This window comes from Delphinus delphis, chromosome 19 (assembly GCF_949987515.2).
Source record: "Delphinus delphis chromosome 19, mDelDel1.2, whole genome shotgun sequence".
Taxonomy (NCBI): Eukaryota; Metazoa; Chordata; class Mammalia; order Artiodactyla; family Delphinidae; genus Delphinus; species Delphinus delphis.
Window position 1 is genome coordinate 19,215,175 of NC_082701.1, and position 24,547 is coordinate 19,239,721.

Consider the following 24,547-nt stretch of genomic DNA (forward strand, 5'->3'; position numbering starts at 1 on the left):
CATAGGGAAGGGAGAAGCTATTTTATTTGTTTGTTTCTTTTTTGGCCACACTGCCTGGCATGCAGGATCTTAGTTACCTGACCAGGGACTGAACCCGTGCCCCCTGCAGTGGAAGCACAGAGTCTTAACCACTGAACCGCCAGGGAAGTCCCGAAGGAGATGCTATTTTAAATGACACATCACAGAGCCAAACCCCCTAGACACCCTCCCTGCGCCCCCCACCCCACCCCCACCCCAGCCCCCCATCACCTCATCCAGATAACCATCTATCCAAAAACCAAATCTGGTCCCTTCATTCTCTGCTTGAAATCCCTCATGCTGCCTCACATCCTCCGCATGAAGCCCTGGTTCCCTTGTGGGCCCTGCAGCGGCCTCCCTGTACTTTCCTAGCCTTGTCTTCCGCCCTCCCTGCCATGGCAGCCCCAGTGGTGCCATGCTCTTCCTCATCTCCACGTGTTTGCACATGCTGTACCCTCTGCTCAGAGTGCCTTTCCCGCCCCTTCCCTGCCTGGCAAACTCCTCTTCAACCCTCAAGGACCTGGCTCAGAGGATGGGCTTCTGAGGCTGTAAGGAGCTTCCACAACCAGGGAACCATCACACCTGGGGTACCTCTCTTCCCCACCGGGCTGGCCTCCAGAGCACAGAGACTGGTCCTTTCAGAATCCCAAGCCAGTGTCTGGCACACAGTTGGTGCTCAGTACACATTTGCTGAATGAATGAGGGAAAGATGGGCTGTGAATTAGGTGGGGATCCCAGCAGATGGGAGGGTAAGGTCTGTGTTCTCTCCCAGAGTGTGTCTGAAGAACTGGCTGGGGCTGGGGGAGGGGAGAGCCACGGATGGTTCCTGGGGGAGAATGTCACCGAAAAGAGGCCAGTGGGATCAGAGCCAGGGAGGGAATACAGGACAATGTGAAACCAGACTCCGGAGAAAACAGACCAGCACTGTCTTTCCAGACAACAAGTGCTCTGGCCGGCCCCTCCACCGTCTTTCCTTCTGTAGGGGGTTGGGGAGGTGTGACCCTCAACTCACATCTTGTGCTCCCTCCAAAATCATCAAGGAGCTCAGGATGGAAAGAGGGAGAGAGCCCCTGCCCCAGCCTCCAAGGAGACCCCAGAATCAAACTACTGTTCCCTTGGGAAACCACTCTGTACAGGGTCACCCTGATGTGGAGGCTTTTGGTGCCCTCCCTACACCCACAGCTCCCAGGGCACCAGCAGATTCCAAGTTGGGGCTGGACATGGTGAGCAAGCGGCCTGGACCACTTCAGCCGGATCCTTCCCACATTAGCAGGGGCCCCAGTTGGGCTGAGTAATGAATTGCACATCAGTCCACTTTAAAACCCCCTAACGGCTTTAGGATCATCTGGCTCATTAACTGACATGAATATTCCCAAGATATCTCTCTCTCCCGCCTCTGGCTCCGAAAAGGACACTGCTGATCCAACCCATAGCTTTTTCCTCTGCTCCGTCTGTGGGCATCGACAGGGAAGTTCTTACTGAAGTCTAACTTTCCCTCCTGCTGCTAGAGACTGGTAGATTGTTTTCTTAGAAAGCAACAAAACTAAAGCCACAGTCGTTTTCCATGGACATGGGCTTTATTTGGGGACTCTTGGGGGAAGGGAGGGAGGGAGCTAAGACTGGTGGGTAAATTGGGGGAGAGGCTTCTCAACTTGCTTTTTAATTTAGTGCATGTTGCCTGGAGGTTAGGATGAGTGAGAACAGCTGTAGAAGTGAGAGGAGAGGAAGAGGGAAGGTCAGAGAATGGACACTTTCCTTGGGGAAGGAAGCCAGGACCAGGATATGGGAACTGAAGGTGGGGAGGGAAGGCACCCTTCATATACTGAGACTCAACCAAGGTCACCGCTTGATGCCAGCTTCCCCAACCCCCTGGCCCCATCCCAGCTCCCAGCCCAGATGCCTGTTCTGCTAGTTCCCTCAACTTGCCTTGGAGAGGAGCTGAATGAGGATGTGGGGAATGGCGGTACCCTTCTGCCTCCAGCTTCCCTGCCCAGGAGAACTGCTCACTCGCCCACCCTAAAGTCCCAGCCAGAGTCAGGAGGTCAGGAGGCCGGGGGCCAGCAGGGGGACAACTGTGCCTACACCTTCCCTCCTCAGTCTGCCCACGGGGCCCTTCACATGAGGTTGCAGCTCTTGGCTCTATCCTTGTGTATCTCGCCCTCGTTTCCGGTCCCATTCCCGTTTCCCCGGTCCGGCCGTCCTGCCAGCTGAGTAGATCGCTGAAGTCCCCGGCGTGAGTCAGTACGGCGCAGCTGCCTATGGCCCCGGCCAAGGGAGGCCACTGTGGCCACGTGGAAGACATCTCTGACGCTGCGCTCAGAGGACCGGGAGGAGCACTCCACGTAGGACACGGCCCCCACCTGCTTGGCCAGCACAGTGCCCTGGAAGGATGGAGTGAGTGGAGAGAGTTACAGGGCTTAGCCTGCAGCTCAGCAAGGGGCAAGGAAGCTGAGGGCAGGGGGTGGTCAAGGGATCAGGTCAGAGGCCAGGGCAAGGGATTAGCCAAATAGGGTGTTTTCAAATCAGAGGCTGAGAGGGGCAGAGGTGAGAGGTCTAGGCTGGGACTAGGTCAGAGATCAAGGGTCCCACCTGTTCATGTGTAACAGGGATAAGCCTCTGCTTGGACAGCTCCCTCAGTGTGGCCAGGTCGGTCCGCATGTCTAGTTTACAGCCAACCAGCACAACCTTGGCATTGGGGCAAAACTCCTGAGTCTCCCCTTGCCACTATTTGGAGGAAGAAAACAGAGTTATGCAGGGGTAGAAGGCAGCACAGGGTGAATCCTTGCTCACAGCATGCAGAAACCATGCACCTCTCTGGGCTCTCCCATGTAAGTAAGCAAGGAAGTGAGAGTGGTGGGCTTGGGCTGAAAGCAGGAAGGGTGTGGGAGAAGGGAAGGGAGGAGAGGGCAGGGGTGGGGCCCTGCTTCTACCTTAGTGGCCATGAAGGGTCTGCCATCCCCTTTCCCAAATTTGCTCCTGGGAACAGACCAGTCCCGCCCTCCCTTCCCCTCCCTGGGAACTGGGGCTGCCTTAGCCGACTTCTGTCCATTCACCATGGGCTTTTCTCATGGAGATAGGGGCCTGGAGAGGAGACCACAGGGCTTTCCTGAGCTCCAGCAGCAGCATTCCTATCCCCTCCATCTGGGGCTCCCACACCCAAGGAGATGGGGAGGGTGGACGAGAAGTCCCTTGAGTACTCCTCCCTGTTGTCCCCCATCTCCCCCAGATGCCATATCCAGCTCTGAGGACTGATTTCCAGGAAGTCAGGGGGGGGATTGGGGAGGGTGAGAGCTTCACACACACTCTCCCTGATGGCCATGCTCAGCTGTAATTCCCTCCTCCTGGCCCATGTGTTTTCTGGTCCCCCTCAGTCTAGCTGTCCTGCTTCCCTAGGCTCCCACCTTCTTGAGGACACTGTCCAGTGTTTCTGGTCGGCTAATGTCGAAGCAGATGAGCACAGCATCCGAATCAGGATAGGCCAGAGGCCGGACATTATCGTAGTAAGAGGAACCTGAGAGAAGACAGGGAGGGAGGGGACAGACGAGGGTCCTGAGTGTGCAGAAGGCCTGGAAGGGAATGGGAGACCTTAGCAATCCTGGTCAAGGGATTCTGAGCAGAGAATGGAAAAGAGCAGGTATTAATACCCATCAAGGAGTCTGTGTTTCTCCAAGGAAGGGAGTAGACAGAGGGGAGGTTAGATGGCAGAAAACAGCTCTCCACTTCCCTAGGGGGTTCTCTAAAAGTAATCATTCTTAATCTTTTCTGAGTCTTTGAGAAGCTCATGAAATCTCTCAACATTCTCACAAAATTTTGCATGCGCCTTCTGGGCTTTGACAGACATTTTCTAAAGCTCTCCAGGGGAGCCAAGTAAAAATTTAAAACAAAACAAAAAATTTCTCCCTTTTTGTAGGGGAAGGGGCAGGGGCAGAGCCCTCCCACCCTCCCGGGACTTGATCTCAGATTTCTATAGTTCAGTCTAGAGAAGCAGTTTCCTGCCCCCAAAAGAAATTCTAAATGTCTTTCCTAAACCCAGGCCTATCTCCTAAGAAACATGTTCCAAAATAAAAGCCATTCCTTCCCAACTTTCCCAGGTATGCAGAATCGAGCTGCGGGGATGGGATACTGGGCTTTCTCCTTCAGGACAAGGTTTCTATGTGTCTCTGAAAGCTCTGCCTAGTTTTCCTGGCTTTAAGCAGAAAATTAATTTTCCTTCCTCCTAGAATAGGATGGATGGGCTGGGTTGACCTGGAGCCTAAGGGTCTAGTCCAGGGAGGGAGCAGGGTGGGGGCCTTGGAAGTCAGGGTGACCCCGAGGGACTTGGCTACCTGAAGTGTCCCACATGTTGAGCTCAATGCGGCGCTTGTCGATCTCAAAGCTCGCGGTGTAGTTCTCAAACACGGTGGGGACATAACTCTGCAGACACGAATGGCTCAAGATGAGATCCTCCAGTGCTCACCCCAGACAAATGCCCTCCTCATTCCTACACCCCGTGCAGCCCAGCCCGAGGACACAAGTTGGTCCGGTGTTGGGCAAAGGGGAGATCCCGGGAGCAGCTGCCTCAGCGGAATCTCTGCTAGGCTCCCGGACCCCCTCCCGGTCCTTTCAGGCCCTAGTTCTTCCCCTCTCCAATGCCCAAGACCCCCGACATTCCCCTAGCGCCCCCTCCGGGATCCTCCGGTTCTCCCAAACCCCATTCATCTCACCCTGCTCCCCAATGCCTCCCACCCAAAACCTCTGCAGTCCTTTCAGAAACCCCAACGCTTTCCCCAGTCCTCCAAGCCCCTCTCTCTGATCCCTGGTTACCCCAGCACCCATTTCCGTCCGTCCCCCAGGCCCCAGTCACCCACCCCCGCGGCCTCAGCGCCCCCCTCCCAAGACGCCGGTTCCTCACCCCGGGGTAGGCGTCCTTGGCGAACACCTGCAGCAGCGCCGTCTTGCCGCACTCCGCGTCCCCCACCACCACGATCTTGCAGCGACCGCTCTGCCCCTCCATAGTCCCGGCTACGCGCCGGCCCCCCGCGCAGCCCCCCTCCCGGGCTCCGCTGCCGCCTCCCCCGCCGCTGCAGCTGCAGCCGCTCGGGCCGCCGACACCGGCATCTCTCGGGCCCGCGCCGAGCCCCCGCCCGGGGCCTCGGCCCCCCCTGCGCCCCGCCCCCAGCCCGGCGGCCGCGCCCCCGGCCCCGCCTCCCGCCCCGCACCGCCTGGGGGCGGGGCCCAGAGGAGCGGGGCGGAGCCCCGGGGAAACGGGGGCTCAGGAGAAGGGTTCTAGCGCGCGGGTTTGGTCTAGTGGGCCCCTGCGGGTTTGGGAAGTGCTGAACCGGGTTATTAGACTGAGTTGACTTCCTTAGCGATGGGGGAGGGGCAGAGTTCGGGGAAAGTTCTGAGGGGTAGGGTGGGAGCTGCACAAGCGCGAGGCTTGGGCCTTCTGCGTACCACGCGTGAACGCCGGTGTGCTAGTGCGGACACGCGCGGGGGAAGCCATCCACTTTCTGAACAGAAGGGGGCGCGAGAAGGTAGGGGGAAAAAGGGCGTCTTTTTGGTTCGGTCTCCCTCCCCCACTCTAAAGTCCCGGCAGGGAGTCTTGGGGATGTATAGGCAAGGACTCCAACACACCCACCCGGACAATGGTGACGCCCTGGCTTTCCGTTACCATGGCAACGGACGGCCTGGCCTGGGGCTGCGGTGATTTAACCGCGGGCCCGGGCGATCAGGGAAGCAAGGACAGAGTTTCTCCAGCCAAGCGCAGGGTGGAAAGTTTTGGGGAAGCTGCGTCCTCTGGTGGATGCTTCGGGGAGACGGAGACGGGGACAAAGAAGAGGAAGATAGAACTGCCCAGGGTGACAGCCCTTCTGGAGCCAGAGACAAGCTCTAAAGTGATTTCAGGCTTGATTCGGAGTCTAACAATAATCAAACCTCTGTTTTGCATTTGCATAGCATCTTTTACCGTTTAAAAGCGCTTCTTTAAATAGAGGATACTCGATTTAATTTTATCTTTACCATGCACCTCTCTGGGCTCTCCCGTGTAAGTAAGCAAGGAGGTGAGAGTGGTGGGCTTGGGCTGAAAGCAGGAAGGGTGTGGGAGAAGGGAAGGGAGGAGAGGGCAGGGGTGGGGCCCTGCTTCTACCTCAGTGGCCATGAAGGGTCTGCCATCCCCTTTCCCAAATTTGCTCCTGGGAACAGACCAATCCCGCCCTCCCTTCCCCTCCCTGGGAACTGGGGCTGCCTTAGCCGACTTCTGTCCATTCACCATGGGCTTTTCTCATGGAGATAGGGGCCTGGAGAGGAGACCACAGGGCTTTCCTGAGCTCCAGCAGCAGCATTCCTATCCCCTCCATCTGGGGCTCCCACACCCAAGGAGATGGGGAGGGTGGACGAGAAGTCCCTTGAGTACTCCTCCCTGTTGTCCCCCGTCTCCCCCAGATGCCATATCCAGCTCTGAGGACTGATTTCCAGGAAGTCAGGGGGGGATTGCGGAGGGTGAGAGCTTCACACACACTCTCCCTGACGGCCATGCTCAGCTGTAATTCCCTCCTCCTGGCCCATGTGTTTTCTGGTCCCCCTCAGTCTAGCCGTCCTGCTTCCCTAGGCTCCCACCTTCTTGAGGACACTGTCCAGTGTTTCTGGTCGGCTAATGTCAAAGCAGATGAGCACAGCATCCGAAGATTAATTAGATTAATTAGAGCAAGCAACACCATCACCATTTTACAGAAAGGACAATTGAAGTACAGAGCTTTAACAAAGTCAGATGGCTCGGTCACCCTGCTCCAAGTTTGCCACTGCAAGCAAAGAATGGGTCTCATATGGGTCGTGTCAGAGCCTGAGGAACAACTCGGTTGGGTTCCGCTCCACAGGTGGCTGGCTCCCCACATCTGATGTAAGCTCAGGTTTTGGGATCGTCCTTCAGACTGTCCCTTAATATATTTTTAGCTTAATTATTATGAATAAATAAGTAAATTAACTCGCAGCCTTCATGATCCCAAGAAGGACCTCGCGTGGGCCCGTACCCAATAAGCGCCGCCTCTCCACTTCTCGCGCTCGCGCCGCACCTGCACGGTGGCCCTGGCCCTTTAAGTCCGCGCTCGAGGCCCCGCCCCCGTCCCGGCGCCCCGCCCCGCCCGCTCCGAGTCGGCAGCCTTAGCAAGTCCTGACTCGCGCCCCGCCTTCCCCAGCGGTGCACTCTCGGTCCAGCTGTGCGCGCACGTCGAGCGTCCCAGCCATGTCCGCCGAGAGAGAGGTAGCCGAGGCGGCCACCGTGGTGGCGGTGGCCGAGGCAGAGGCTGGAGAAGATGCCTCTTCGCAGCTCCCGAAGGCGGAGGAGGCAGCCGGCGACGCCCAGCCACCCGCGGCCTCCGAGGGGCCCGTCGCCCCTTCGCCGCCGCCGCTGCGCTGCCTGGTGCTCACCGGCTTCGGTGGCTACGACAAGGTGAAGTTGCAGACCCGGCCGGCCGCTCCCCCGGCCCCCGGGACCGGCCAGCTGACGCTGCGCGTCAAGGCCTGCGGGCTCAACTTCGCCGACCTTATGGCCCGGCAGGGGCTGTACGACCGGCTGCCGCCGCTGCCCCTCACTCCAGGCATGGAGGGCGCGGGCGTGGTGATCGCTGTGGGAGAGGGAGTTAACGACCGCAAGGTGAGCGGGCCAGTGCAGGGCAGGGCAGGGAGAGGCTGCGCGGGCCACGGGGCAGTGGGGCACGAGTGGGCGGGCGCCATAGGTGTGGCAGAGCCGGGGAAAACTGGCACGAACCCGGGTAGACGGGCATGGAAGACGTAGGAAAGGAGCCTGCGCTCTGAGGCTCCTGGAAAACTGGATTTATATTTGGGGGTGGGAGGTTGAGATGAAGTAATTGCCCCCTCCCCAAACATTTTAATTGTGGCCGCCGCCCCGAAACGGTGCTGGTGCTGGGTGGGTGGGGAAACAATAAGGAGCCTATGCGCATGCGCACAATGACCTTTAAGGCCCCCTCCCACCACCCGTGAAACCTATCCTGTACCCCTGCCCACTAAACACTCCGCGGGTAATTGTGGTCTGTGACTCTGAGTGACGGTCGGTACCTTTTTCCCGCGAGGGAGCCTGAAGAGCTATATAGTCGGGGTTGGGCGGGGGCGCAGGGCCGTGCCAGAGCCCTAGTCACATGCAGCCCCGTGGTCTGTGGGGGTGTGAGGCGGCCCCTCCCAGAGCAGGGCCTTAGAGAGAGGCACGCCCATCATGGAGGAGAGGGAGTCTGCCACCCCTTCCTCCCGCGCACCGGCCTTATACTGCCAGTCTGATCGGGGGTGGGTGGGGGTGAGAGTGGGGACGGGGTGGGGTGGGGTGGGGGGCGAGACTGGGTGTCTGGATCTTTGTCTTGGGCTCTCTGTCTCCCGTGACTGCACTGTCTCCTCCTCCGGTGACTCAGCCAGCGGACCACGACCCCGGGCTGCCCTTGGGAACTTTGGGCGGAACCCACCTCTGTCTTCTCGTAGAGGACCCTCTACTGAGAAACCGGGCCTGTGCCCATTTGGGCTGGGGAGGGGGGTGTGGCACCGGGAGCAGGTTGGCCCAGCTCTGCCGGTCTGTGACTCCTTTTTGTTTATCATTAATCTTGGCGACAGCCCCAGGCACCGGAGAGTTTCAAATGGTCAACTTTTTGAGAGACTTGGGGTGAGGCCTTTGCACGTCATTTGTTTAGGGGTTTCTTTTCAAATCTGGCCCCTGCAAGAGAGACTCATCAAATGCAGACTTTCTTCTTGCCAGACCTGCGGGTCCCAGAGCTCAGAGCTGGAATTTTTGGATTTATTGTACAGGCATACGTCTTCTTCCTCCTTAAGGGGCTTCTCTGTGGAATCAGCTCTGGCCCCACCCTTTCCACTGACTTCTAAATAATCCTACTCTAAGAAGGTGCTAAGAAGAATTTTTTTTTTTTTTTTTGGTTGGGGGAGTAATAGTTCATGTTACTGCTGAAGGCCAACCACCTAACCTCTTCTCCCCACACTTTCCGCTTCGTAAATACAGGATATCCTGTCCAGGGTAAGAATATGATGTAAGAGGCTGGATTCGGAGGGGAGAGCCCCCGCTCCCTCCTGATATCTGGGCTGGGGAAGGGTCATGGGCCTGCCCTGTAATGGGCTGAGGGGTGAGCATTAGCCTGGGTAAGTGGACCTTGTTCTGGGCCAAATCTGCGACTGGCCACCACCTGGACTGACCACTACACTTTCCCCAGCTCTCCTGGGTTATTTCTGAGTCCACTAGTCCTGAGTCCTGGGGTGGGATGCTTCCATTGCTCAGACCTCGTCTCAGGCCAGTGCTTGCAGAGAAGGGTCCTACTCTGCCCTCAGTACTCCTCCTCAATGGAGTGTGGACATGAAAAAGGGTATGTGTGGGAGTCCCATCCCCCTGCCCCATGGATCCCAAGTCTCGTTAATGTACAGAATTCCCATCATTCCTGGCAGGGACCAAGACAGACTCGGATTGTCCTGGAACAGCACCCACACCTCCCTCTCCATGCTCTTCAGAGGACCATGAGAGGCCTTCCTCTGGAGACTGACCCCTTTCCCCTATCCTCCCCTTGACCCCAGTTGTTAAACTGGAGGGGAAGGTTCTGCTTCCTTTGCTCCCTTTCCCTCCTGCAAGGAGGCTCTTGTGCAGGTGGCTGAGGGTATGGGGAAGGGGAGGGGGGATGCCTTTTCCTGGTAGGTGGGATTGTGTGGCTCTCCTTGGCCATCACTCCTCCCCCCAGTCTCTGGGTGAAGCTTCTTTCTGAGCCCCCAATGGCGGCTCAGATCCTTCTCCTGAGGTAACAGCCCTAACTGCTCAGAGGCCTTTACCTGCACTTTGGTCTGGCCCTTACAGCATACGGCCCTCTTCCTTCAGTTAATGGATTGGTGACCTCCCCTCCTTGCTTCTGATATTGTCATCATTGTTGTCCTTATTATCAGCTAACACTACGAAGTTCTTACTATGTGTCAGACATTAGGCTAAAAACCACTGATTTTTTGCTACTTAATCCTCATTAACTGCCCTGTTTTACAGATAGGAAAACTGGGGCTCAAAAAGGTTAGATAATTTTTATTTGCCCAAGGTCATAGTGTCAGTAAACAGTGGAGCCCATTTTTTTTTTAAACCTAAGCAGTTTGGTCTCTTCAATATTTCATGCTGCCCTAACTGTAAGCTTCTTGCATTCAGGGATCTTACACAATAATAAAGTGTAAGATCTGTAAAATGGAGATAAGGATAGTATCTTCCTCAGGGGGCTGACGTGAGGATTGAGCGTTTATATGTAGCGCACTTACAATAGGGCCTGGCCTTGGTAAGCAGTCAATAAAGATAAGTTGTTATTGATGATATTATTATTACTATTGTTATTATTATAACCATTACCACGAGTACTGCTGCTGCTTGTACTATTACTTCATTGCCAGGAAGAGGGCCTTGTGCATAGTAGAAGGTCATAAATTACCAGTGGGTGAATGAATGAGTGAATGAATGATGCTCTTTTTCCATTCTTTTTTTAAATTTTTTTAATTAAAGTATAGTTGATCTACAATGTTGTGTTAGTTTCTGCTGTACAGCAAAGTGAATCAGTTTCTTTTTCCATTTTTCAAGGTCGGGGACCGGGTGATGGTGTTGATCCGGTCAGGCATGTGGCAGGAGGAGGTGACTGTGCCTTCGGCCCAGACCTTCCTAATGCCTGAGGCCATGACCTTTGAAGAAGCTGCTGCGTTGCTGGTCAATTATATCACAGCCTACATGGTCCTCTTTGACTTTGGCAACCTACGGCCTGGCCACAGCGTCTTGGTACACATGGCTGCAGGTGACAGGCACCCTCCATTTATCCCTTTTCCTTACCCCACCCAGATCTCCTTCCGGGCCTCTTCCCTGCTGCTTGTCTGGACTGTTGTCATGGCAACACTAGCTGCCTCGGCCTATGGTGCCCAGAGGCCTCTGCAGTGTTGTTGCCGTGGTAGCATTCAGCCACCAGGTCCAGCCTGGTGTGCTACCCATAGCAACGTGCCCTTGCCCAGCACCCCCTCCTTCCCAGCCACCTTCCCCCCAATTCTCAATCTTGGAAATTAGACATGGAATGATGGGAGAGAAAGCCTCAAGATGAGCCCAGGCAAAATGAAGGTGATGGGCTGGATCCTTGAGAGGTGAGAATGGAGAGTGGTGGCTGGACGACTCTATATCCCCCCTTTATGAAAGTGTCTTGCTTTAGGGGGTGTGGGTATGGCTGCCGTGCAGCTGTGCCGTACAGTAGAGAACGTGATGGTGTTCGGAACGGCCTCAGCCGGCAAGCATGAGGTGCTGAAGGAGAGCGGAGTCACACACCCCATCGACTACCACACGACTGACTACGTAGAGGAGATCAAGAAGATCTCTCCCAAAGGTGGGGTCAGGGAGTGGGAAGGGCTAGGATGGCATGGGACAGGGAGGGGCGTCTCCAGATCTGTGAATCCTAATGCTCTTCCTGGGCCCCCTACTTTCTGACAGGAGTGGACATCGTCCTGGACCCTCTGGGCGGGTCAGATACGGCCAAGGGCTACAACCTCCTCAAACCCATGGGCAAAGTAGTCACTTATGGTGAGTTGGTGGGCCGGGCTGGAGGGGGAGTTAGGGGAAGCAGGGTGGGGTCTGAGGGGTAGGATATAGGGGCCCGGGGCATTTGAATGCAGAACGGACAGAGACTCCGGCGCTCTGTGGGAAGCATCACGGTTAGCCTGGTGCTGGATGTTGCATTCACATCGCTCCCTCCTGGGTGTAGCTACTCGCCTTCTCATTCATGAGTCATAGCAAGTTCTGTGTTCTCTCTGTGTTCTTGTTTGGGGATTATTCCTGATGCAGTGTCAACCAGTCTGCCTTCCTCTGTCCTACCTCCTGGGCTTCTTGGGCAAGTTGCATTTCCATTTAAAAAACTACTTCACACCAAAAATAAACAAGTATATAAAGCTTAGAGCAATCTTTGAGTCGGCTAGAGTCCATCTGGGCCAGGTAGCCAGCAGGTGGGAGGTGCTCCTGTCACTCCCGGGTGCCGGTATGGATAATTGTAAGGGGCCCGCGGGGGGCAGATGAGCTTGGATCCAGACACACAGGGATGTGCCTGGCACCTGGATTCACAGGATGTGTCTCCTCGTCCCTCAGGAATGGCCAACTTGCTAACGGGCCCCAAGCGGAACCTGATGGCCGTGGCGCGCACATGGTGGAATCAGTTCAGTGTGACAGCTCTGCAGCTGCTGCCGGCCAACCGAGCCGTGTGTGGCTTCCACCTGGGCTACCTGGAGGGCGAGACGGAGCTGGTCAGCGGTGTGGTGGCCCGCCTCGTGGCTCTGTACAACCAGGGCCACATCAAACCCCACATCGACTCCGTGTGGCCCTTCGAGAAGGTGAGTGTGATGGCCCTGCAGGGAGGGCCTGGATAGGAGCCGTGAAGGCTGGGGTCCCTAGGGGAGGAGTCGTGGGAGGAGGAGGGCTGACTCCTTTAGGCCAGCTCCCTGGATGGGCCGAATGGCGCTGGGAGCAGAGTCTTGTCTTCCTCTCCAGGTGGCGGATGCCATGAGGCAGATGCAGGAGAAGAGGAACGTGGGCAAAGTCCTCCTGGTGCCTGGGCCGGAGAAGGAGAACTAGGCAGGGGGCTGGGAGACCCTCAGGGCCCGGGGAAGAGAGAAGCTGGGAAGCCATGTGCTGTTGGCCACCAGACCCTCGCGGTTCATCCTCTATCACAATGCGCTGCCCTCTTTCCCCCCAAGGTCTCTGCGGTGATGTCCTCTCCCCTGTCCTGTTCTTCCTCTTTAGTCAGGGCTTCCCCCTCCCCGCTTCCTGCCCTCTGAAGAGGTTGGGAAGTGACCACTTGGATGTCTGGGCCCTGCCAAGGGGACAGGGAGGGTCAGAGAGAGGCCGGCCACTTCCTGCCCCCACCCTTTCCCCGGGCCTCGCTGTGCTGCTTTTGTGCCAAGGTTAGCCAATCCCTTCCCGTCCTGTTCCCTGTGCTTCCGCCTCCGCCTCGTCTGCCCTCCTGCCCCCGCCCCACACCTCCCCAAAGAATCGAAATGCCAGCTCAGGATATGGGGCCAATCTGTGTGAGTCCAGCATGTCCCTGTGTCGCCCTAGTGTCCCTTCAACCCGGGCCAGCCAGCGCCCACCTTGTTGTAAGGCCTCGTCCTCTTGTCCCCAATTTCTCGAGCACAATCGGCTTCTCCCACCTCCAGGGGTTCTGCCACTCTCCAGCAGGGGCGCCCCTTCCAGCAGGGGCGGGAGTCAGACCTGCTGCCCTAGGTCACCACTCTATGGGAGGGACACGGAGCCCCCTCCTCTTCACTGAGTTCTCTGGATTTGTTCTCAGTGCCTTAGCAATGGAAAGCTTGCTTGTGTGTGTAGGGGTCCCTGCCTCACACCTCCTGCCCCCGTCCTCCCCAGTGCCTTCCTTGTTCTGCTGGAGCTGGGGTTTCGCTGCTCCCCAGTCCCATAGCACTGCCAAAAATCTGTGTGTGTGCCGGTGTGTGGGGGGCCAGCCCCTAGCCTCCGGGGGCCTGTGCCATGTCCTGTCTTCTGGGGCTGTCATTTCTCTATGGTGGTTGAGGCGGAAGAGGCGGGGAAGCTTTTTCAGCCTTGCAGCTAAGTGTGCCACTTACCAGCCAGAGCTCTGAGAGGCGATGCCATCTGCCTCTTGTTCTGGGACCAAAGTAAAAATCGAAGCACGTTCCCCATGTAGTCACGGAGGCCCACTGTCTCCTCAGAGCAGGGAGGCAGCTTTTCAGACTCAGCCCCAAACTTTGTTTACAGGGGTGGGGAGATGGAACAGGGGGTCAAAGCGGAGGTTTAGGACCTGGGCCACTGGAACCAAAGTGGGGACTTCCCGGGGCTAGGGGTGTAAGTCCCTCTGCCCTTGGATCTGGAATTAGGGCGGGTGATTGCCCAAGCCACTGCCATTGGGAGGTGGGGGGAGGGGCTCAGCCTCTTCATCTGAACGAGGCCTAAATGTGTGAAGTGCGATTTTCACTTTTGTGTACCCACCCCGTTATGGTTACCGAAGCTGCCTTTGTGTTTGTGTCAATAAAAAGCCAAACCCTGGGTGCTGGATGTTGCCTCTGATAGTGGACGGGAAGGGGAGCTTGTGGAAGGCCAGTGCTGCTAGTGGAAGGCTAGGGTTTCTCCCTCCCCCTAGCCTTCTTCCATGGCCTAATCGAGTTTCCTTTCTTGAAATGAAATGAGGAAGAAGATCGTGCAATGCAGGCGCTTTTACTGTTCTCGGGGCAGCGTTTCACAATTCATAGTCCCTCCTGCCGTTGACCAGCATGATCTCTCTCTCCTGTATATGCGTCCAACCCCAGCCTGGTTTGAGAACCTTGGCAGAGGGGCGGGGGGTGATGAGCAGGGCAGGCTCCTAGCCCAACTTGGCAGTGAAGACTGCCAGGCCCTGCTGTCCCAGGGGCATGACTGCCACGGCTTCCACCTCCCCACCCCCACGGGTGGGCTTCTGGAAGTGGATCTCCAGGACGTCTTGTAACTCCGGGCCATCCAGGACATCGGGAATGTTGAGCACCAGCACCGAGTGGGGCACTGGCAGGGACCTGATCTGGAAAAGGAGCCAGGAGCTGGGCAAGGGCTCGTGCAGGTTGGGCTGGGGGGTCGGGGCGGGGCAGAGGTCGGGGCAGGTGGCGACCGTGGGAGTATGGGAGGGGGCAGGAGGCCTGGAGAGGTTGGCAGCGGGTAGGTCTGTGGGGTTTCAGGGCTGTGGTCCTTCCTTGGGCAAGTTTCTGGCAGGCAGACAGGTTACCGGGTCCAGTCCCCATCTTCCACCTTCCCACTTACCTCAGCCTTCTGGATCTTTCCACTCACGTAGGGAGAGACTCTCAGAGGGAACTGCTGCTTACCCAGTGGCACTGTGAACTGGCCCGTCTGGCACAGGTGCTGGGCCACTGCAGGGACAGGGAGCGGGGGACCTTCAGCATCAAGGGCTCCCCCCTCCTGTGGCCTGGTGCCTCTGCTCTCATCTCGCAGACAAGGCCCTTACCTGTATCCTTAGCGAAGCCCAGCATGACACTGCCTTGCAGCAGTTCCCGCGTCTCCACATCGCCACCCCCGTTCTTGCTCTTGCCAAAGAAGATCTCCAGCTTGTCCAGCAGCTCCTCCTCACTTAGCTTAAGCCCGGCAGGAAACCCACTGACCAGTACTCTCTGTTCATTCATCTGGCTGGACACCTAGGGGGAGGCAGGAGGGAGTCATCCCAGGCACACCCCACTCCCCTGTGCCCAGGTGCATGGGGCCCCGTGCAGATCCCAGGGCCCTGCCATTCTGTCACCTGGATGGTGGTCAGCATGGGCAGCTCCAAGGGCTGGACCTGCACCCGCAGTCGGAACCCTTCCACATCGATCGTGTGCTCCGTCTGCTGCAGCACCTGCTTGGCCACTGGGTGGGGGAGCAGGGTCAGTACTTAGGAAGCCTCCCAGCCTCCCTCCCAAGGTTTCCTGGAGCTCACCATTGGGGTCATCAAAGGTGACCAGAGCAGAGCCTCCAGGCAGAGGGTAACAGATCCGCAGGTTAGAAACCACAGACTTGGTTGTTTCCTTGCCCTGCTGAATGTCTCCTCGGAACACCAGGGGGGTCTCAGGCACTGGGAATGGGATCTGGAGGTGGGGGAGGAGAGGCTGATGCAGATTTCAGGGTTGGGAGAGCGCCCCACTCCCAGGAGGAAAGCACCCCCAATTACATGCCACTGATGCTGAGTGCCAGGGATGAACACTGAAAGAAGAGCTGGGTAACTAAGCGGATGAATGTGGGCCAAGCATGTACCGGCACTTTACATACAAAATCTTAGTTTGTCCTCACACAAGCCTGTGAGGTAGGTAGCTCCACTTTACAGAGCAGCAGACAGGTTCAGAGAGTTCAAGTAACACACTCGAGGTCACACAGCACGGAAATGGCAGAGGCAGTAGTGAAACCAAGACCTCCCCAGCTCTTTCTACCAGGCCATACCCCCTCCCAGCTTACCTTGTCTTGGGGGTTGTCCCTGAGCTTCCTTTTCAGCTCCTGTAGCCTGGTCTTTAGTTTGGCCTGTTCCTCCTGAAGGGCTTGGAGGGCCTATTGGAGCAGAGGGGAACAACCAGACATCCACCTGCCTTTCCAGAGAATGAATGACCCAGGGAAAGGGGGCCGCTATTCTGGACACTCCAGGAGCAGAGTTGGTGCTCAGCCCGAGAACAGCCCAACCCCTTTACCTTGCCCTGGGCTTGTCCTGGCCCAGCCTGGCTGCCCCCATCGCAGCTGCTCTGAAAGGCAGGAGCCTTTGCAGCAGCCACGGCTGGGTCATTCCTGGAGACCAGAGTTTAACAAACACTGATTGAGCTCCTGCTATGAGGTACTGGGCACGACACAGGCAGTGGATGAAAAGGGTCCAGCGCTTAGGCCCGTATAAAACGGTACTCAAGGGACTTCCCTGGTGGTCCAGTGGGTAAGACTGCACTCCCAATGCAGCCTGTCTGGGTTCGACCCCTGGTCGGGGAACTAGATCCCGCACGCATGCCACAACTAAGAGTCCGTATGCCGCAACGAAGATCCTGCATGCTGCAACTAAGACCCAGCACAGCCAAAATAAATAAATAAATATTTCAAACAGACAAACAAACAGTACTCAAGACAGTGCACAATCACACGACTGATGGTGGAGGAGAGGCTGATGGTGGAGGACAGCGGGAATTTGGAGGAGGGACCGTCCCAAAGGGGTTAACACAACTAGGGAGGCCTCGAGGAGTAGTAGGAGCTTACAGTTGCAAGATGTCATAAGACTATCAGCTAACATGTGCTAAGCCCTTTATATGGATTATACCACTCATGTCTTGCAACAACCTTATGAAATAAACACCCTCTTCTTATTTTGCAGATGAGGCAACAGTAGCTCAGAGAGATCAAGTGACTTACCTGAAGTCATCTGGCCCTAGGCAGTCTGACTCTCGACTCTTAGTCTATGCTTTACAGTGAAGAAATCAAACTCAGAGTAGGGGAGTAATTTACCCCACATCTCCCAGCTTGTCCCATGACTGCCACCCTTTCTGCTGTACCAAGCAGCCTTTCAGGCTGGGTGTGATTTGGAGCAGATCCAGAGAGAGCTGACAAATGGGCAGGGGAGTGACACCAGGGATGGGAATAAATGCACCTTTGTTTGTGGGATGGAGAGCTCACCCTGTGGTTGGAAGCCTGATAAATAAGGTCAGCTCAGGGAAGTGTGAGCTCACTGGGGAGGACGGGACTCTGTCCTGGCCATCTCTGTGTCCCAAGTGTTCAGCAGAGTCCCTGGCACAAAACAGGCATTCAGTAAACCCGTGTTGAATGAATGAATGAAGTGAGTGAATGAATGAAGTGAACGAATGACAGAACGGGAACATATTACAGTGGGCGTTGAATAATTCAGTGTGAGTTCACTCTATTTTAAGCAGAAGAAAACTAGGGCTTGACCAAATAATGCCAATTAATGAGTAGTGAGAAATAATCAGTGACTTTCAGGGTCAGTTACATGACATCAATGAGTCAGGGGAGCAGGTACAGTGTGATATGGAGAGGTGGGGACTCTTACATCCTGCAGACAGCATGTCCCAACTAAAGTGACAACCCCTTCTCGGCTCTAGCCAAGTTTTTTCACATGGAATGTGGTCTCAGTATCCTATATCTTCCCATTTCTAAGGGAAACCAGAAATCTGGATTTTTATTTGAAAAAGATGGCTTTATTTTATTTTATTTTTTTGCGGTACGCGGGCCTCTCACTGTTGTGGCCTCTCCCGTTGCGGAGCACAGGCTCTGGATGCGCAGGCTCAGCGGCCATGGCTCACGGGCCCAGCTGCTCCGCAGCATGCGGGATCTTCCCGGACCGGGGCACGAACCCGTGTCCCCTGCATCGGCAGGCGGACTCTCAACCACTGCGCCACCAGGGAAGCCTAGATGGCTTGATTTTAAATAAATATGAAAAATAAAAGTTGGATTCAGTCTTTAATCCATCCTCTTTTTACTTCTGCTTTAAATCTTGATCTAATTATACATATTGTTTGAAAATGTAGTAATTGGCAATGCTATTTAATAAATAGCTTTAAATAAATAAATAAGTAAATTTAGTTTTAAAAGCTTCATAATTACAGTTTAAAAAAAACATTCAAAAACGTCCATCCACTGGTGAATGGATACAAGGAAAAACAAACAAACAAACAAAACAATTCAGGCCAGAGAGTTTATCAGTGGGAAAATGGGGAACTGGTGAAGATTTCTGAAAGGGGGAGTGAGGTGATGGACACAGTGTTGAAAAGAGTGCAATCCGGTCATCAAAAAATGGACAGAAGACCTAAATAGATATTTCTTCAAAGAAGACATACAGGTGGCCAACAGGCACATGAAAAGATGCTCAATATTGCTAATTATTAGAAAAATGCAAATGAATACTACAATGAAGTATCACCTCACACCAGTCAGAATGGCCATCCTTAAAAAGTCTATAAATAATAAAGGCTGGAGAGGGTGTGGAGAAAAGGGAACTCTCCTACACTGTTGGTGGGAATGTAAATTGGTGCAGCCACAATGGAGTACAGTATGGAGGCTCTTTAAAAAACTAAAAATAGAATTACCCATATGATCCAGCAATCCTGCTCCTGGGCATATATCCGGAAAAGATGAAAACCCTAATTCAAAACAACACATGCACCCCAATGTTCATAGCAGCACTATTTACGATAGCCAAGACATGGAAGCAAGTTAACTGTTCATCAACAGATGAATAAAGATGTTATATATATATATGTGTGTGTGTACACACACACACACACACACACACACACACACACACACACACACAGAGGAATATTACTCAGCCATAAAAAAGAATGAAATAATGCCATTTACAGCAATGGATGGACCTAGAGATTACCATACTAAATGAAGTAAGTCGAGAAAGACAAATACCATATGATACCACTTATATGTGAAATCTAAAAAAAAAGACACAGATTAATTTATTTACAAAACAAAAACAGACTCACAGACATAGGAAACAAACTTATGGTTACCAAAGGGGAAAAGGGGTGAAGGACGGATAAATTAGGAGTCTGGGATTAGCAGATGCACACTATTATGTATAAAATAGATAAACAAGGACCTACTGTATATAGCACAGGGAACTATATTCAATATCTTGCAATAACCTATAATGGAAAAGAATCTGAAAAAGAATACATATATGTATAACTGGATCACTTTGCTGTACACCTGAAACTAACATAACATTGTAAATCAACTATACTTAAAAAAAAAAAAAAAAAGCTGGCAGTGATGGCAGGATGAACTGGAGCAGCAGGAACTGGGGAGTGGGGAGAACAAGCCCAGATCTGTGGCTCTAATTCTCACAGACGTGACAGGAGCTGACCTGAACCTCTGGCACTGGGCACAAGGAGCACACACAGATGAGTACATCTCAAGAGGAAAAGCTGCCAGACTCCGGATGCTGTATTAAAGCGACAGAGGGGACAGACTGGAGAGGCGATGCAACACTGAGGTTGCAGACTTGGGTGTCCAAGGATTTGGTATAATGTCATTGACCCAGCAGGCAAGGGAAGAGAGCCAGTAGTTACTGGGGACCTGCTAAGTGATCGGCACAGTTGGACTCCATCCCATTTAAGTATCACAAAACTGCCTCCTGTCTCCAACTCCCAACTGAAACTTCTCTATCACAGACTTCTTAAGGACAACACAGGCTGATTGTAGTCACTTACTTGAATTCAACTACACATGCTAATTATTTACTTAACTAACATGATAACTTGGTCTCTAAATGCAAGCCAGTATCCATCTGGTACTCAACTGAAAAAAGAAAAGGGATCCGTTTTACACTGAGCTCACTGAGAGACTGTAAATTCTGGATACTCAGGGGTGAGTTAATGATTTGAGGTTCATTTGACTACATGCATTCTTCTGCCTTACTTGCCAAGTTTAGAACCTAACAACCCCTAAGATAAAATCTCATGCTATCTGTGTTCATCATAGCAGTACTGAGAGGCAGTGTAATATAGCAGTTAAGAGCACAAGTTCTGGGGCCAAAACTCCAGGGTTTACATTCAGCTCCTCTTACTACTGCCAAGACAATGGGCAAGTTATTTAACTCTCTGTGCCTTGGTTTCTTCATCTGTAAAGTGGGAACAGCAATTTCTACCTATGTATAATTTTATTTGGAAAAGTAGTTCCCGGCATATGATGAGTGCTATGTTAAATGTTTTGTATTTTAATAATCCCCGTTTGATAGTTGAGGAACCTGAGGTTCATCAAGGTTAACTAATGGTGGGAGTTCCCTGATGGCCTGGTGGTTAGGATTCCAGGCTTTCACTGCTGTGGCCTGGGTTCAATCCGTGGCCGGGGAACTGAGATCCTGGAAGCCACGTGGTGTGGCCAAAAACAAAACAAAAAAAACCCACAAAAAACAAAACCAAACAAACAAAAAAACTTTGGCCCTAATGGGCCAAAGTAAGTCAAACCCAAGGCTGTTGAAGACACAGAGTGTCAGGGACAGGACTTGGTGGCTTGGACTCTGGGTTAGAACAGTATGTGGTAATAGTAGAAGCCAAGAGGATGGAAGAACTCATTCAGGGACAGAGCCCTTAAAAATGTGATCTTTGAAGATACCTAGTCAGGGGTCAGGAAAGATAAAGGAATGCAGAGAAGAAAAAGAAGGCATGGGGACTTCCCTGGTGGTCCAGTGGGTAAGACTCCGTGTTCCAGGCAGGGGGCCTGGGTTCGATCCCTTGTCAGGGAACTAGATCCCACATGCATGCCACAACTAAGAGTTCACATGCCACAATTAAGAGGCCGCATGCCGCAACGAAGATCCCATGTGCCGCAACTAAGACCCGGTGCAGCCAAAATAAATAAATAAATGTTAAAAAAGAAAAGAAAAAGAAGGCATGGTCAGGGTCAGGGCCAGGATTAGGTAGCATCATAGACACAAAGGAAGAGGAGTGATGAAACAGAGGCAAAAGAAAAGGAGGGCTACAGGAAGTCCCCTCCCTCATTTGCTTCCTTATTCACTCATGCAACGATCAGCTACCAGGCATCTACCACGTGTCGGGCCCTGTTCTAGGCTCTGGGGACACAGTAGTGAACCAAACAGACAAAACTTCCCTGTGGAGTTTACGTTTTAGGGGATGAGCCAGATAATAAACACAATAAATAAGTAAAATCTGCAGTATGTTAGTGATAAGTGTTATGGACAAAAACAGAGAAGGGAGGACAGAGAATGTTGGAGTACAGTTTTAACTGGGGTGATCAGAGTAGGCCTCGTTGAGATATTTGATCATATACTTGAAGGAGATAAAGGAGTTAGCCGTGTGTATATGTGGGGGAAAGTTTTATGCAGAGGGAGCGGCAAGTGCAAAGGCCCTGAGGTGGGAGTTTGTTGTATGTATTTGAGGAACATCAAGGAGACCAATGTGGCTGGAGCAGAGCGAGTGAGGGCGGAGTGGTGGGAGATAAAGTCACAGAGAAAACAGAGTGGGGCCATGAAGGGCCTTTCACATAAAGTGAGATGGGAGGCTGCAGGCAGGCTTAAATGCTAACAGTGTGAACAGACTGATGTGGGGAAAGGGCACTAACAGGGAGACTACTTAGGAGGTCATGACAGTGTCCATGTGAGCAATGCTGATGGCCTGGATCAGGTGGTAGCAGTGGAGGTGGTGAGGCGTAGTCAAGAGTTTAGATTGATTGAGGGAATTCCCTGGCGGTCCAGTGGTTAGGACTCCACACTTCCACTCCAGGGGACACGGGTTCAAACCCTGGCTGGGGAACTAGGATCCAGCAAGCCGCGCAAGCGTGCCACACACACACACAAAAAAGAGTTTAGATTGATTCAAGTTGCTGATGGATTGGAAGTAGGATGTGGAAGAAAGAGACGAGTCTGTGATGACACTAAGCTGTTAGGCTTGAGCAACTGAGGGGAAGGAGAGCCATTTGCCGAGATGGGAAATACGTTGGATGGAAGAGATTGGGGTTTACTTTGAACATATTAGGGATGAAGTGCTTATCTGACATCCCAGTAGAGATGTAAAGTGGTGGTTGCCTCTATGATGTGGCATCCAGGGAAGGGGTCCAGGCCATGAGTATAAATTTGAAAATTATCCAAGCAGAGATACTTAAAGTCACAAAATTAAATGAGATCAACATGTAGAGGTCCAAGGGCTGATTTCTGGGGCAACCAACACTAAGAGATCAGGGGAACAAGGAAGAACCAGCCAAGGAGAATGCAGAGGAGGGGCTAGTGAAACCTGAAGGAGAGCAGGCATGAAGAACAACACGTTTAAGGCAGAGGAGCCCGCAGCTGTGCCCAGTGCTGCTAACAAGCCTTCTGCCAGGAGGCATGAGAATGACTGCTGAGATTGAGCAACAAAAAACAGTCCTGCTTATCCTAAGGAGATGGTCAGTTCACGTACAAGGATGATTACAGTAGCCTTGTTTACAATGGAAAAAAAAAAGAAATCTACACGTCCAACAAGAAACAGCTAAATATAAAATATTTAGCAATTAAAAGACAGTCATAAAGAACATTTAACATGAAAAAATGCTCACAATAAGCAAAATATAAAGCTGCCTATACATTCCCTATTCTGATGGTTTAAAATGTTTTAATTCATGAGGATATTTATTAATGCATAAAAATTCTGGGAAGATAGACATCACAATGTCATTAATAGACTCTGTCTCTCAATAATGAATTTAGGGTGATATTTAAAAAATACAGTTTCCTGGGCTTCCCTGGTGGCGCAGTGGTTAGGAGTCTGCCTGCCAATGCAGGGGACACGGGTTCAAGCCCTGGTCCGGGAGGATCCCACGTGCCGCGGAGCAACTGGGCCCGTGCGCCAGAACTACTGGACCTGCACTCTGGAGCCCATGAGCCACAACTACTGAGCCCACATGCCACAACTACTGAAGCCCGCGTGCCTAGAGCCCGTGCTCCGCAACGAGAGGCCACCGCAATGAGAGGCCCGCGCACCGCAACGAAGAGTGGCCCCTGCTCGCCGCAGCTGGAGAAAGCCCGCGCACAGCAACAAAGACCCAACACAGCCAAAAATAAATAAATTAAATAAATTTATATAAAAAAAACTACAGTTTCCTGAATCCACCTTCCTTCTTTCCTTTCTAATATGTAAAGGCCCTTTAAGAGAGCACTTTTACCAGAGTGGGAGGAGTGAGGGGTGGCTGAACTGGGGAACTGGCAGTATTAACAATAATGAACATGTATTGAGCACTCAGTATGTGCCAAGCAGCGTGCTCAGTTTTTACTGTGTATTTTAGGGATTGTTTAGTTTAATTGTGGCAGGTAGGTATTCTTGTGTGGAAGTGTTACCATCATTCCCACCAAATAGATAAGGAAATGGGGCTTAGATCGTAAACTTTAGAGAGGCTAATAACTTACCCAGGGCCACACATTTGGAGGAACCAGGATTTGGAACCAGGCAGGCTGGCCTCTACAGCCTGTGTCTTCCTTCAACATTTGAGGGGCAAATGAAAAATTTCCAAGCAAGAGACCTATATATTTGTAACAGACGGGCTAGTATCAGGGAGAAATACTGAAGAAACTAGGGAAATGAGATTCATTCACTCAACAGCTGTTTATTGAGCGCCTACTGCATGCCAGGCACTGTGCTGGGCACCGAGGATCAAGGGTGAACAGGCTGAGACAGAGGACCAGCCCGCAGAGGGCTTAGTCTAGCACGAGCAGGGGCGATCAGGGGTTGGGAAAGCGGGGACCACAGCAGACAGGGTAACACTTCTTCCCCTCGCCCTCAGGAGAGGTCAAGGTGACATTTAGATGGAAATATAAGGAGGGGAGGAACTTGTTGAGGAAGATCTCAGGAGATAAAGGTTGGAGCAATTCTTAAACTTTTTGGGGTCACAGAACCCTTTGAGTATCTAATGAAAACGATGGATTCTTTCTCCAGAAAAATGCACATCCACACAAGGAATTCACGATCCCGAGATGCAGGTTATAGAACCGTCTCTGAGGCAGTGGATTAGGGGACCAACTCCCTTGCAGAGAGGTCATCCCAGCCGTCACTCCCCAGACCTGTAGCAGGTCTAAGAGGTGGGTAGGGAGAGGGTTGCCTGCCAGGCCCTGGGATACCTGTAGATTCCTGGCCAAGAGGAGCATTGCTCTTGGATTCCCCCCACCCCCAAGACCCTCCTCTCACCATCATGGTCTAAGGTCCAGTTAGCAAGGGCTGAAGCTTCAGAGCTGGCACAAACTGGCAGGGTCCAACGCGACTAAAGTCTTGCTTGCACTTTGAGGAGTTTTGGTCTCCCCAGCAGAGCCTGAAAGACACTTCTTATGGTTCTTACGCAGGCTCTTTGCTTTCACTTTCATTTCAGTAAAGTCCCTGCCCTTCCGTACTCCACCCCTGGGTGGCTTCCTGGTCTTCGAACTTCCCCCAGCTGTGAGGCCTCAGGGGAAGTTACCCCACAAGCAACTACAAACTGAATGCTGGCCCCAATCAGCCATTCATTCCCAACCTAGCAATCCCAGCACAGGCCTATTGGTAGAATTTT

The 24,547-nt window shown here is 53.1% G+C and overlaps 3 protein-coding genes across 3 annotated transcripts; 1 reads left to right on the top strand and 2 right to left on the bottom strand.

Annotated features, from left to right (window-relative positions):
• Window positions 1–253: 253 nt before the first annotated feature.
• RND2 (Rho family GTPase 2) lies at window positions 254–5,032 on the bottom strand. The gene is made up of 5 exons (XM_059997458.1): window positions 4,910–5,032; window positions 4,344–4,431; window positions 3,420–3,529; window positions 2,608–2,742; window positions 254–2,399 (listed from the first exon to the last, which is right to left on the bottom strand). Exons 1-5 carry the CDS (start codon window positions 5,009–5,011, stop codon window positions 2,133–2,135), a joined length of 702 nt encoding a protein of 233 aa, XP_059853441.1. The 5' UTR covers window positions 5,012–5,032; the 3' UTR covers window positions 254–2,132.
• Window positions 5,033–7,168: 2,136 nt separating this feature from the next.
• On the top strand, window positions 7,169–14,050 carry VAT1 (vesicle amine transport 1). The gene is made up of 6 exons (XM_059997440.1): window positions 7,169–7,645; window positions 10,598–10,805; window positions 11,208–11,378; window positions 11,483–11,572; window positions 12,131–12,372; window positions 12,530–14,050. The coding sequence occupies exons 1-6, from the start codon at window positions 7,235–7,237 to the stop codon at window positions 12,611–12,613; spliced, it is 1,206 nt and encodes a 401-aa protein (XP_059853423.1). The 5' UTR covers window positions 7,169–7,234; the 3' UTR covers window positions 12,614–14,050.
• A 19-nt stretch (window positions 14,051–14,069) lies between these two features.
• On the bottom strand, window positions 14,070–24,341 carry IFI35 (interferon induced protein 35). The gene is made up of 7 exons (XM_059997445.1): window positions 24,193–24,341; window positions 15,977–16,066; window positions 15,465–15,612; window positions 15,288–15,394; window positions 15,000–15,186; window positions 14,798–14,904; window positions 14,070–14,561 (listed from the first exon to the last, which is right to left on the bottom strand). The coding sequence occupies exons 1-7, from the start codon at window positions 24,196–24,198 to the stop codon at window positions 14,370–14,372; spliced, it is 837 nt and encodes a 278-aa protein (XP_059853428.1). The 5' UTR covers window positions 24,199–24,341; the 3' UTR covers window positions 14,070–14,369.
• Window positions 24,342–24,547: the final 206 nt, after the last annotated feature.